This window comes from Cryptotermes secundus, unplaced genomic scaffold, assembly GCF_002891405.2.
Source record: "Cryptotermes secundus unplaced genomic scaffold, Csec_1.0 scaffold280, whole genome shotgun sequence".
Classification (NCBI taxonomy): Eukaryota; Metazoa; Arthropoda; class Insecta; order Blattodea; family Kalotermitidae; genus Cryptotermes; species Cryptotermes secundus.
The window spans coordinates 1,138,543-1,152,291 of NW_019720566.1; the positions used below are offsets into that span (position 1 = coordinate 1,138,543).

Here is a 13,749-nt window from a genome sequence, read left to right on the forward strand (position 1 = left end):
CATTCACATTTCAGAAAACATATGAAGAAAAATTCCCTACAATGGCCAAAAATGACAAGAAATACCCTTAAAGACCAAAAATTTAAAAAAAGTTACAACCAAAATGAAAAAATGACCTTAAACCTAAAAATGTCAAAAAATGACCTATAAAATTTACATTTCTGTAACCAGCATCTCATATCCGAGATTTATGTATTTAAGAGCATCGCATAGGATACAAGGAAAAAAAGATGACATGTCATCAAAATCCGGGCCCTGCTTATAACATACTGACAACTGCAAAGCCGTATGGATGCAAATAACTGTAAGTCATGAGTCAGACCCTGGCTGTGACATGATGTGGCTGCCTGAAACATAATGCAAGAGCTGAATCCAGTTCAAAAATTTCCACTGCTTACAGAATGATCAATGGGGCCTAACATATTCCAATTTCTTTATGGTTTCTCGCAACACCAGTTTGACATGTGTTCCATTATGCACATCAACTTATAACATCAATTTTATCATTTTGTCATAAATGCTTTGTTTTGCTTTATTATCCATATTTTTGCCCATATAAAGAATTAATGGACTGCTACACTTATGTACAACACCAAGCATCATGCAGGTATCTCACAGTCAGTTTCACTGCAAAACAAATAGCCACAGCTGCTCAAGTGTAACGATGAACATCAAAGTGTGCTTGTATCTGTGATCAGTTGGGTATTCACACGACATTCTAAAACTTTCATATGCAAAACCTATTTTACTAAAACAAACCTTAGACATAAAGGAACAATTCTGTATTTAAGCATCCTGTTGCAAGCCATATTAAAACGTCTATGTATAACGTAGTCCGTCAATAATGCAACAATTTGTTCCTTTCTCTTCTACTTATACTTAACACAACATGTTTTGGCTTTAAATGGCCATCCTCAGGTGTCTTAATACACTGCATTAATATGCAGTAAAATCACAAGCTCTGGTACACTTAATAAAGTAAATTAAAACAAAAATTTTTTAACATCCACTTCAGTAAAATTCTATTCCACCTCACAAGGGGTGTCGTTCACTTGTTTCGAACTTATTATATATGTTCCCCTCCAACAAAACATGGAAACATATACAATTAGTTCTAAACAAATGGCTGACACCCCTTGTGAGGTGGAATAGAATTTCACCAAATTAATGAACAATTTAATTTATTTTATTATGTGTATCACAGCATATGATTTTACTGCATATTAATGCAGTGTAGCAGTTCTGATATATTAAGACACCTGAGGATGGCCATCTAAGGCTGAAACATGTTATGTTAAGTATAAGTAGAAGAGAAAGGAACAATTTGTTGTATTATTGACGGACTGTGTTATACACAGATATTTTAATAAAGGAACAATGTCAATGTTTCTTTCAGTTTTCCAAAGCAGAGACTTGTAAATGTAAAATCAATTAAATTTCCATTGTCAGGATTAAAAAAAACAAAGTGCAAAATTCAGGAAAACTGTAAATTTGAGGAAACATAAAATCAATTAAAATTTAACGTATTATTGTGGACCAATGAAAATGTGCACAAAATCAGAAGGGAAAAAATGTACATCTGTTAGAGTAAACTCAAAGATACACTGTGGTAATTGTGTTTTCACTATACCTATGATTTCTTCCAGAAATCTCTCAAACACAGGGTCCTGCTCTGTCTGATCCACTATGGTTTTAATGGCTTGGTTAAGCTCTTGTAGCATCCCATCACAAGATGAAACAGCTGAATTAGGCCCTGGAATCACAGGGTATGCTTCAGCACTATCTGGTTCTCCAGCTGGGCTAGGTGACGGCACACTTTCGATATTTTCAGAAGTCTGCCCTGGGACAGGCTTGTGAATCACCTTGTTTATGTTTTCTGCAATCTTCTCATGAAGTTCCTTGTTATCCAACAGAGCTCGAGTAAGCACCTGCACAAAGACAGACATTACATATCATTACACCAATAAAATTTAGGAACTTCTCATATTTTGGTCTGTTATTACACTTGTAGTACAAAAGCAATGGGATCCATCAAGAAACAATGAACCGTGAAAGATCTAACATGATCTGCAGAACTCTTGAGCCAAAAAAAAAGTTTTGAAGACATCTCTGTAAATACAGGGCGGGGCGCAGAAACTTCCTTTTTTTGAAGGCGAATAAAAGAAAAATCATTGATAATAGACAAAATTTATGTTTAGCTAATGAAAGAACATACTTTAAAGTTTTAAATCATGTAGGTTTAAACAAAATGTCTTGATGGTGGTGGCCACCATTCTCTATGCACTGATGCAACCGTTTTCTGAAGTTCCCCTCTACACGTTCCAACATGTGCACCAGAATTTGGGCTACTTCCTGCAGAATAACATTCTTCAGCTGAAGCAGGTTTGTGGGGTGATGTTTACAAACCTGTGCCTTGAGGTATCCCCATAAAAAAAATCACAGGGCGTTACATCAAGTGAGTGCGCTGCCCAAGGGATGTCACCTCGAAGCGAGATGAGCCGTCCAGGGAACTTTGCCCTCAAAACTGCCATCGAAGCTCGAACTGTGTGGGCCGTGGCACCATCCTGTTGGAACCAGACATTTCCTAGATGCATTTCTTCAAGAGCTGGTTGGAAAAAGATCTCAAAATCGACTGTCGAACTGCCTCCACATTTTCTGGCGTCGTAACGGTCTGCTGTCGTCCTGATGATTTTTTCACCACACTCCCGGTTGTCCTAAAGTTCTCTACCCACAAAACAATCGATTTCCAGTCGGGAACCGGACCTCTGGGCTTAATTCCGAAGTGAGTACGGAATACACGCTGCACCGCCATGTAGGAATGGTTGTTCGAAAAATAGGCTTCGACAGCAAATTCTCGCTGCTCACTCGTCCACCTCATGTTTCCTACTGAGGGGTATTAGACAGAAACTTCTGCGACTGCTGCATCTGTCAAGCCTATCCCCACTTTTCTGCAACCTCCCCTCCCATCACAATGCATCTTCAAAAAAAGGAAGTTTCTGCGCCCCACCCTGTACAATGACAATGACCACCCAAAAAATTCACCCCATAGAGCAGAGTTCTTCTTGAGAACCTAGGCATCACTCAGCTATTTAAGAAATTCCCTGACTTTTATGAAACCAAAGGACCATTAACATGTATACTATAGCCCACTCCTGTTTCTGTGTAGCATTTAGCAATATATGGAGTTGTTAGCTGCCCACCAAATCTCTAAGCTGGAGGGCAACCTCATACTGGCTATTTACTATATTTACAGCAACCATCCATATATGGGGGCCCTCTTGGCCTATGCACCGTGACCACAGTGATCTATTGTGCTTTATATACTACCTTAGAACATGCCACATTGTGATGACAACATAAACCTTAACATGGATTTTAGTTCTACAGATATTTATCTTCTCAAGAGATCCACAGATGATTTTAACACCATCTTCAACAAGCTGCCTAGAATTCCTGTTGGGTTGTTAGCTTAAAAAATTTGGGATTACACTGATTTATTTATGGAGCATGCTGTAGCGTAGCTGGTTGAGGTACTATGCTAAAAGCCAGAAGGCTGTGGGTTCGATTTCTGATGAGGTCATTGGACTTTTCAATTTACCTAATCCTTCCAGTTACACTACAGTCCCCAGGTCGACTCAGCCTCTAACAGAAATGGGTACGAGGAATCCTCCTGGGGGCAAAGGGGTGAGTAGCATGTGAGGCTGACACCTCAACACCATTTGAGAGCCAACTGCCTATAAATAATGTTGAAGCCTTGACATCTCACAACTCTACTGACCTCCTCCATGGCCTGTTACACTGATAGCTTTGCTTTTTACTGGTTTATTTTTACAGACACTTCTCAAAATCTTCAAGCATTTTATAAATATAACATCTATTGATGTATTTTAAAGTCTATTTTGACACAAATCCATCTTACTGTTACAAATTTAACATGGCTGCACCACTGATACAATGCAATAAAAGTGAATGACAATCTCTGATCTGATTTTCTATGGCCAGTGGGTGTAAAAACTAGTGAAATTTATAGAAGAATGACAGTTCTGTATGGTGATAACTGTACAAGCCAGAGGAAACTTCATGAACAGGTGAAAAAACTAAAAGGATCATGGATGATGTGTTTTCTGGGAGCCATCAATTGTAATGTGTTCAGATGAAGGAATAGATCACTCAGTATATCTGGGATAACCAATGCAACAGCAGTGATGACAATGCAATTGGAAGGGACATCATTCATGATGAGAGGAGATACTGCAGAGCCCGTGCCAAACAGGTCCTGAAGCAACTGACAGAGTTGCGCAAATATATGCATTTGGAAATTACAGAGAACATTCACAGTACTATCATGATGATGATCATCATCTGAATCACACAGGGACTTGATAACAGATCGGGGTCAAACACAGCAAGCTTCAGATTAAGAGAGAGACATTACAATAAGCATGCTTCCTCTCCAGACAACATGCTGTTTTCTGTTCTGTTTTGTCCCATACCAAATTATTTTCAAGACAGAACAATGATAACTAGTTTTAAATATGCTGACATGCTGCTTAACAGACTGAAGCCTCGAAATAATCAACACCTTGCACACTGCTTTCAAATATTTTCTTCTGCTACGTGGTCGCCCTACTGTGGCTCCTCATACTGTCAAAACAACACAAAATTTGAAATTCTCTGACATCCACCATACCACTGTCACTCAGCACTATCCAATTTTCACTTTCTAAGGCACTGATGGACACCTTCTAAGGTTGGAAAATACCCAATTATGACATAAAAATGAATGGTGCAATAGTAAAACATCTACATGCAAGAGTAAATTTTATGCCATTGGAATTATGAATCTTGTCGACTGCTGGACCAAATGTATTGAAGAGCAAGGGCCCATACAGAAAAATTAGATATGTCTGACTACTGTGATTATTTAGCCAAAACTTTTTATAATACTGAAGTATATATAGGCAGAAATTTTAAACAAAAACAGACCCACTCATCTTTGTCAGGCAACATATAGTGCAACTACTGTATATTGAAGATTTCTCTAGGGAACCAAGGATTAGTAACACTTAACTGTGGAAAACCTTAAGTGGAGGGAATTTAAAACTCGAGTGACTGGGCCATGACACAGAAACTAACGCTAAATTATGAAAAATCTTTAATAAACATTAAATGGCAATTGTGCTGAATTCATTATTACACACTGAATTCACACGGTGTCATTTATTTTATATTCACAGAGAGAAAGATCACATTTCAAAAGTTGCAGTTTTATTCATTTCTGTCCCTTACTTCTTTAAATACCATGGATAATATTAAATTTTCTGTATAGCACAAAAAAACAATCATTTACATTTTCAATGTTTACCAGCTATAAACAAGAGGATTACTTTTGTAACACCAACTTACTGAAAAGTCAAGGTTTTCACTGGATTCATTATCATCAGAGTGTGAACGTCTTACTTTTTTACATGGAGTCTGACTCTTCATTGGTGTGTGGATGCCTTTCACTGGCGTTGGGTTAGTGCTTTTCCTCTTTGAGCTGCAGTTGCTGAAACATAATGTTATAAGGCAAAATTTAAGATTTTTGCTGAGTGTCAATCTTACATTTGATATTTACAACAGTGAACAACAAATTAATTATACTGGTGTTTCATTTAGGTGTGTGCCCCTTTCGTGTTCACTTGAGTGTCTTCACTGTGGCAGGTAATCTTCTGAGGATATAAGTGAGATCTTCACATATAAGCTACCAGCCACCCCTAACAGAAGATTAAACCATCAGCAAACAGTCCCGTACCGTACAACTTCAAGTGTCCCAGCACTATCTACAAAGAAGACAAGAAGATACAGTCCTTGTATGCAATTGAGAAAAACGGAGAATTAGGGCATGTGACCTTAATTCAAAGTGCAGATAGTACCTGTTATTGTAAAGATAAACAGAAGGAAGAGCTTATTAACCAAATGCCAGGAAAATTAATAGTCGATGTTGTAAAGGAGTATGAGAACATAGGTAGTTCTAACAGCAATGTGGAGAGAGGCCAGCTAAATCCCATGAGAATTCAGATTGATAAAACTAACTTCCATAGACCCAATTCTAAATATGCTGAAGATGTTTGGATTTTGAGCTATGGAAATCAGAACCTGTCTTTTGCTGAAAAGGAAAGTTTAAATAATTTATTATCTAAATATGCAAATAGTTCCATGGATAGACTGGAAAGTGTATGCATTCTGAACACAAATCCAGATTAACTGACCCTTCCTAACTGAATGATAGGCTTTCTTGAACTCTATGAATAGCTGATATACTCTCTCCCTGTACTACTATTTTCTTCTCCAGTATCTGACAAATGAAACAGAGAGAAAAAAACTGATTAGTGGTTGTCTGTTATGTCGAAACCCACATTGATATTCCCCAATAATTTCATCTATGTAACGACTTAAACTTCAGGGGAAGACACTGGATAAAATTTGCATGAAGTTGATAGCAGTGATATCCCACAATTACTACAATCAGTTTTATCACCCTTCTTAAGAATTGGTATGATAACAGACTCCTTCCACTGATTAGGCAATTCTTCCTTATTCTACACACAATTAAAGAGTTCATGGATCTCAGACCATAATGTTTCACCCTCTGCTTAAATCAGTTCTGCCAGAATGTGATCACTACTTGGTGATTTATACCTTTTCAACTTTACAATAGCAATTCCAACCTCAAATGGACTAGGATCGGGTACTAATGGCTCAACTATATGTGTTTCCATCAGCCTAACAGCACTGACCCTATGTACATTCAATAACTGAGAGAAGTAGTTCTTCAACCTATTCAAGATGTTGTAGGAATTTGCAAGCAGATCACCATTCTCATCATTCACTAAGTTACTTCTAGGTTAGCAACCTCTCTTAAATTCATTTATTCCCCTCTCTAATGTTCTTGTTCTCAATGTTCGTTGCAAGCTCATTAATTTCATCTTTCTGCTATTTCCTGTTTTATTTCTGAAATGTCTGCTGGCTACACATCTTATATTGTTCAGATTATCCACATTTATTTCATTTGGATCCTCTAACCACTGCAATTTGGTTTGTTTTCTTTGATCTAATAATTCTGAATCCTTCGTCAAACCACAGCTCACGCTTCTTCAATTCATAATAGCCTAGATTCTCTCTAGTTGAAATTTCGATATTATCTATAATAGTTTCCCCAAGCTCTATTAATATCCACCTCAGTGTCTAGGTTTTCCAAAGCTATGAACCTATGTGAGATTCCAAAACAGTACTGCTCTCTATCCTCTCACTCACGGAGATGAGCAATTGCCAATTGTGCAGCTACTCAAGAACTTCCCAGAATTTTATGGAACCTGAAGGTTCATTACCATGTTCACAAGAGCCCTTCACTGGTCCCTATCCTGAGCCTACATCAGGAAGGACTTACGTTTGGAAAACACCCATGGAAGCCTACAAGCCAGAATGCATGCCTGGTTCAAACAGTGAAACACAGGGGAGGTTTCATGGCAGTCTGGGCAGCAATATCGTGGCATTCTGTTGGTCCCATGACCGAATTACTGCAAGGGAGTACATGAAATGGTTGGGTAATCAGGTGCATCCCATGACCCAGATGTTATTTCGAAACGATGCTGTTTTCAAAGATGACAATGCCCCAATTCACACAGCTGGAACTGTTCAGTCATGGTTTCAATAGCATGAAGGTGAACTTTGGCATTTTCCCTAACCAGCACAATCACCAGATATGAACATTACTGAAACACTCGTCAGTTTTGGAGACTGGAGTGAGGAACAGATTCCCACCTATAACATCTCTATAGCAACTTGAAGAAGTCCCTCAAGAATGGTATAAAGCTCCATGACACACTGTTCAAAACTTGTATGAGTCCATCCCAAGGACTGTTGCTGTACTGAAGGGAAATGGTGGTCCAACACCATATTAATAATGAAATATGTACAGTATTTGTAATATTTCCATTCTTTTGTCAAACCCTTGTCAATATTCCACAGATAGTAAAGAGAGAAAAGTTCCACTAAAGTTAAATAATTTACAATTTCATTAATGTAAGACAGGTGAGAAACTGTGCAGACAACTACATCAAATAGTACACCACTGTAGAAAAATTATGACAATACCATACTCACTACTTTTGTTTTGGTGTTGAAAAGCAAGCTGATCCATCTTCAATTTGGCTATTGTTTTTACCACCTACTGCAGGGCTGGTCTTTGTGCTAGGTGAATGGTGCTGATGTTTTAAGGTCCTCCTATTATCACAACATTTTTTGTACTGCTTAGAAAAGCCCGTAGTGGGCTTCAAGGGGCTAGTCCCCAAACAGAAATCATGATCAATGTGTTCACATACTGCAGTATGGCCATTCAGAGAGATAGTTTGAGTTTTTCTACTTTCTTTTTCTGTAAGCACACTTTGGTTATCCACAAGTGCTGAAATTCCAGGAAGGTTTTCTAAAGGAGTAGCTTCAACTGATAACACACTACCTGCAACAACAAAAAAAAATGAAGATAAAACAATGTCAATTTAGTCCATAAGATGGACAGCATGTTACAATAATTTAAAACACAAAAAATATATAAAAGGGAGAGTTGTCCCTGTGCTTAACTGAAAAATAAAAAAACAACATTAACATTTTCACCAGTAACATAGCTTATAATATACTATACACAAAATTCAGGGGAATATGTTAAAGAAACAAACTCTGAAAGGACCTCCCAGAAAATTATGAAATATAAACCATCTGGAAGAGATTTGGGTGGGTACACATGTCCAGAAGATGGAAAGATTCTGACATGTAATATCCACACCAAGCCAACTATAACTAACAGAAGGAAGGATGAAGATGATGAAGCAACACAACTGGTCTGTGTGGCACTGAAGTACACTCTGGAAAAGAACATGATGCAAAGTCCATGTAAACAGTAATGCATACACGTCACTTAAAACTTAGTGCATAAAACAGTGGCTACTTCAAACCAGTCATCAGTAATTAAGAAATGTTCAACACAGTTGACATTCAGGAGGTATCTAGTGCAAATTCCAGCCAGGGACCAGCTATTTTTATGGCTTTTGTGACTATACTCATTCCTTCCAGCTGAAAGGTAGGGCAGTATCTTAAACTGGCAAACAAACACCTCCACCCAAAATTTCCCCAGTCAACACTCATAACCATTCTATCATATTTAAATTCACGCAACACAATATCTGTAACTGCTACAGTATCACATATTTTGTATTTATTTGTAGTTTATCTAACCACACTGTCACTAACTCAAACTGTACAGCATCAAGCGTTTGGACGAATGTCAATATTCAACTCAACAGGGTGTGGATGGAAGTGGTTGTGGCTTAATTTGAAGGCACTATCAAGGCATCTCTGTAGAGGCCCTGAGGAATACCACAAAACCCCCCAGTCACAAGAACCAATGTCCCAGAAAGTTTCAAGGAACGCACCTTTCAAATACAAGTCATAAGCATTACCAGTTGCACCAACTTGTTCAGCAGCATCATACAGTAACAAAACAATGCAAAGCAAGAAAATAATCAACTGACATATGCAAATACTTACTAGATACAGAAGCTGCTCTTTCATTTCCATCCTTTGAACCTTGCTGTTTCATGTCTCGTTTTGAAACTACAGCAGTTCGCTTTACTCTGTCCGCACAACCAATTATCCTTATTCGGTTCTGAGTGGATATGGCAGAGGTCACATTCTTACTGTTTCCTTGGGCAGATGACTCCTGTTCAGCAGAAACACATTATCATCTCTTGTTTGTTGCTTTAATTTCTACCAAAATGGCAAGGGGATAACCAACCAAAAACACAAGTTGTGCTAACCAACATTAAGGAACATTTTAACTGGATGTATTTTAAACATTGTTACATAGTTTTTATATGACGATTTACAAAAATAATGTAACATCACATCCAAAAACCAAAAATTCTGAAAAGATTCCATGTTGCTATCAACCTAAAGTCCAATTCACTGTTAACATAAACTAATAACTGCATGTTCTTCTAGCGTAAATAGCTCATGCTCGAAAACAGAGGACTGCAGATATGTCATAACATCTGCATATTTCTTGCAGTGTGAATGAAAAGCACAGAAATTTGCAGCTTTTCTGATGTGACAACAAAGCAAGAATGGGGAAATATTTCAGCTTGGTGGTGAAAATGGCCACAGAATGGTGTGTATAGTGTTCTTGGGGCCCTCTATATTATTAGAAGCTACAAAAACATCTATATTATGCTAATCTAAATCAACACAAAGTAGCCTGAAATCAGAGTAAATTCAATTAAACAAAACTGATTTCAAACAAGCCACCTTGGATGTACACTGATTGGCTATAGACTGGATGACCAGGGTCTGATTCCAGGATGGGGCAGAGGTTTTTCTCTTCCTCGTCATAGCCAGATTAGCTCTATGGCCTACAGAGCCTCCCACCTCTGCCCCAGGACAAAGTGAGTGAGGCTGGAAGTTGATCTCTCAGTTACGCCTAGTGCTGAAGTTAAAAATGTGTGGATCTATACCTTCATTCCCCCATATATTTTCATTATGTGGTTCTTAATTAAGCACAGAGATCACTTTAGCTTTACAAAATACAACATTCACTAAATTGCAGTGGATTTCTTCCTACTATGACAAAAATGAATAGTAATGCAATGTACACACATTGCTCAAGATGCAGGGTGTGATGGGAATTCAATTAAATTCACACTACAAATAATACAAAGAAATACTGCATGCTGTCACCTCATTTGTCTGTGGTGGTATCTTGATACTGACAAGCAATGTCCGTCCTGATTGGGTTGCATCCATCAGATATCGCAGCTGGCCAATCAAACTATCACAGTGTTGTAGCTTCTCCACCGAATTTTTTGGAAGTTTCTGTAAATATTCTGCAACTAAAACACCAGACTACAATCAGACAAGACTGGAAAAGCATAATCCACCTCAGTACATATATCATCTGAATCTGTTCTTTAATATTCTTATGCCTCATTGGCCTTGATATTCATTTATTCTAGATAAAATGCACTGTTGCCAAGCCAATCACATTGCAATTAGAAATAAGTTTACCTTTTCTTTCATTAAATATCATCCACCTGATAAATAATTTGTTGTAATTTTGTTGGTTTTATAACTCGTTTCATGAGATATGGCCTACTTTAATGTAGTCTGATCTGTGGTATGGGTAAATATGAATTAATTAATGTATAGATAATTCTGAATTATTGGAATTGTTACATGTTTGATGTAAATACTCATTGCATATTTGCGTGTTTATTGGTTTTGATTTTATTGCATTTATAATTTATTTGAGTGAATGAATGTTTGGATAAATTCTGTTATGCTGCATATTGATATATGCTAGATATGATAGTCATTATATATTTTGTGATTTTATTTGTTATGAATTCTCGCACCTTGCTAATTTTATAATTTATTACTTGTGGCATGTTCTACACCTGTGTGGTCCGATCTATGTATAGTAAATATTGAATATATGAATGTATGGATAAACTATGATATATTAGATTATGATACATGCTAGATGTAAATAATCATTATATATCTTGTGTGTTTACTGGTTTAGAATCTACTGTATTTTGTTAATTTTATATTTTATATTATGTGACATGTCCTATATCAATGTAATCTGATCTACAGGATGAATAAACATGAATGAATGAATGAATGAATGAATAATGTTTCAAATAAATGTTGTATATTTTAATGAGATTTCTGTTTTTTCATGTACCAATATTTTGTGTGACAAAATCTTTTTAAATCTGGAAGACACTCAATCTGAGCATTATGCAAAGTAGTTGTTATCTTGCATCAGTACAAACCCAAATCAAATTTATTGGAGAACTTTCAGTGTAGACTTCCCACTGCCATATTTCTGTCAAGAATCAATCACTAGTTTGGAAGCACAACATATAGGTGGACAAAGAAAGACAATCTACCATTAACCATTCATTTAATGCATTTTGCAAAAGAACACATTCCATGTGAGCGCAACAGCAAGACCTGCTTCAGCAACTAAAATTATATGAATATTATTTCATAGGATCACACTGTTGAAAAAAAATTCTCATTTTTTTTTCAGTGTTTTGGATTTAAAGGCTACTTCTTAGCATCCTGAAGAACTTAAATGTTTAAGATTACCTATGAGTAGATTTATGGGGAGTTTATTTATGACAATTTGCTGAATTTCAAAACACAAGCATATGTTCAAGCTAATTTTCAGTTGTCTTCACATACACACAAATACATGGAGAATACCTCATAAACAAGTGTAAACATTTTCATCTGAACTGCATTTTATGCTTACTTATATTCACTTTACTTCCAGTAGTCTGTCTCTGAATGATATTTTTCAAAATATTCTATAAAGAGAGGCTCAGATCATACTTCTTGCAGTACACTTGAAGAAGTGAACTGCACTTATGTTTTCCTGGTTTTGTACTTGTTTCCATCCACTCACACCTCACATCTTCACCAGGAATTGCTTTTTGATTTAGACTGTGTATATGTAATTCTGCATGGGAAATGATCTCATCCCACATCTCTGCTCGTGGTGGTTACAGAATTGGCAGTCACTTTTGTCCCTACATCACTGGGTATCCATTAGCATCTTCTTCACAGAAGTGGAGCCAAATTTTTTCATTACTCTCATTATGTAACATCTGAACATTTACTACTGAAAGCGCAAACAAAAGAAATGCTTTTTTTCCCCCCACCATTTCAGGATATCTTTTGAAAAGGATAGTTTGACATGAGCCTGTCAGATTTATCAGCTTCTATTTTATATTTACTGTAGACAACCACCGCCATTGTTGGCTGGTACAACTTCCATCAAAGTTATACATATTCTTTAGAATACCCAAATCACTGGAGGACCAAGCCACATGGAAAAAATATACAAATCCTAGTTCTGCAGATAAAGTTCAACAAGGGCACATGACAAGATTATAAGTGGGTCTTTTGTGGTGTCAACTGAGATTACAGGGAGTGGTTCTTTAGCAACACGGAAAGCAAGCTAGCTGTCACTATGTTTACAAGCTCTAGGAAAATGGTTTGTAGGGGCAAGACTGGCCGCAGGAAAACGAGCGACAGTGTCATATTAGTACCATGGAGAGAATGCTGCATCCTACAAAGCAGAAGATACTTGTATGCAGTTGAAATAAACTTCTACATAATCTGGGAAAAGTCTAGAATTCACGACATCCCGAATCCATTTATGATACTGGCCAACACTCACCCATGCTGCGAATCTCGCAGTACTCATCCAGAATGTCTGTCAGAGAGTAACCTGCAGGTCTTGTGTTGAAACCCTTGCCTTTCTTGTTAACAGCCAGGCACTCTGACAGATGTGAACAATGCTCGAGGAAACTCTGGGCAGCATTGTCACATTTTAATTCCTCCAAATAACCTATAAAAGTAATAGCTGAGTACTCAAATACGACAAACATAATAAATATTTCCCACCTCTTAGGTTAGGTACTTGGCATGCAACTCGATTAATGTGCTTTACTCAACCAGGTAACCAAGTCTTATTACCGTAGACAAGTCTTGCAATTTCAGATGGCAGAAATGGTTCCATATTTCTGAATGTGTACAGCTTTCCTTCTGCGACAAAATATTTAACTCACAACAACTATATAACCTAATCATAACTTGCTGTAACTGGTACACTGCTGCCAACTGAAGCAAAGCATCTTACGGTAT

General features: G+C 37.2%; 1 protein-coding gene across 4 annotated transcripts in view; it reads right to left on the reverse strand.

Annotated features, from left to right (window-relative positions):
- LOC111868708 overlaps positions 1 to 13,736 on the reverse strand; it is a 43,109-nt gene extending 29,373 nt beyond the window's left edge. For 3 of the 4 annotated variants that reach the window (XM_023859649.2, XM_023859632.2, XM_023859627.2), the window contains exons 1-7: positions 13,582 to 13,736; positions 13,283 to 13,453; positions 10,768 to 10,919; positions 9,583 to 9,754; positions 8,146 to 8,497; positions 5,407 to 5,548; positions 1,631 to 1,928 (exon numbers count right to left, since the gene is read on the reverse strand). In XM_023859649.2, the coding sequence (XP_023715417.1) occupies positions 1,631 to 1,928; positions 5,407 to 5,548; positions 8,146 to 8,497; positions 9,583 to 9,754; positions 10,768 to 10,919; positions 13,283 to 13,453; positions 13,582 to 13,624 (1,330 nt within the window). In that variant the 5' untranslated portion in view covers positions 13,625 to 13,736. The remainder of the gene's footprint in view (positions 1 to 1,630; positions 1,929 to 5,406; positions 5,549 to 8,145; positions 8,498 to 9,582; positions 9,755 to 10,767; positions 10,920 to 13,282; positions 13,454 to 13,581) is intronic. The other variant, XM_023859640.2, reaches the window with a different exon arrangement.
- Between the last annotated feature and the right edge of the window lie 13 nt (positions 13,737 to 13,749).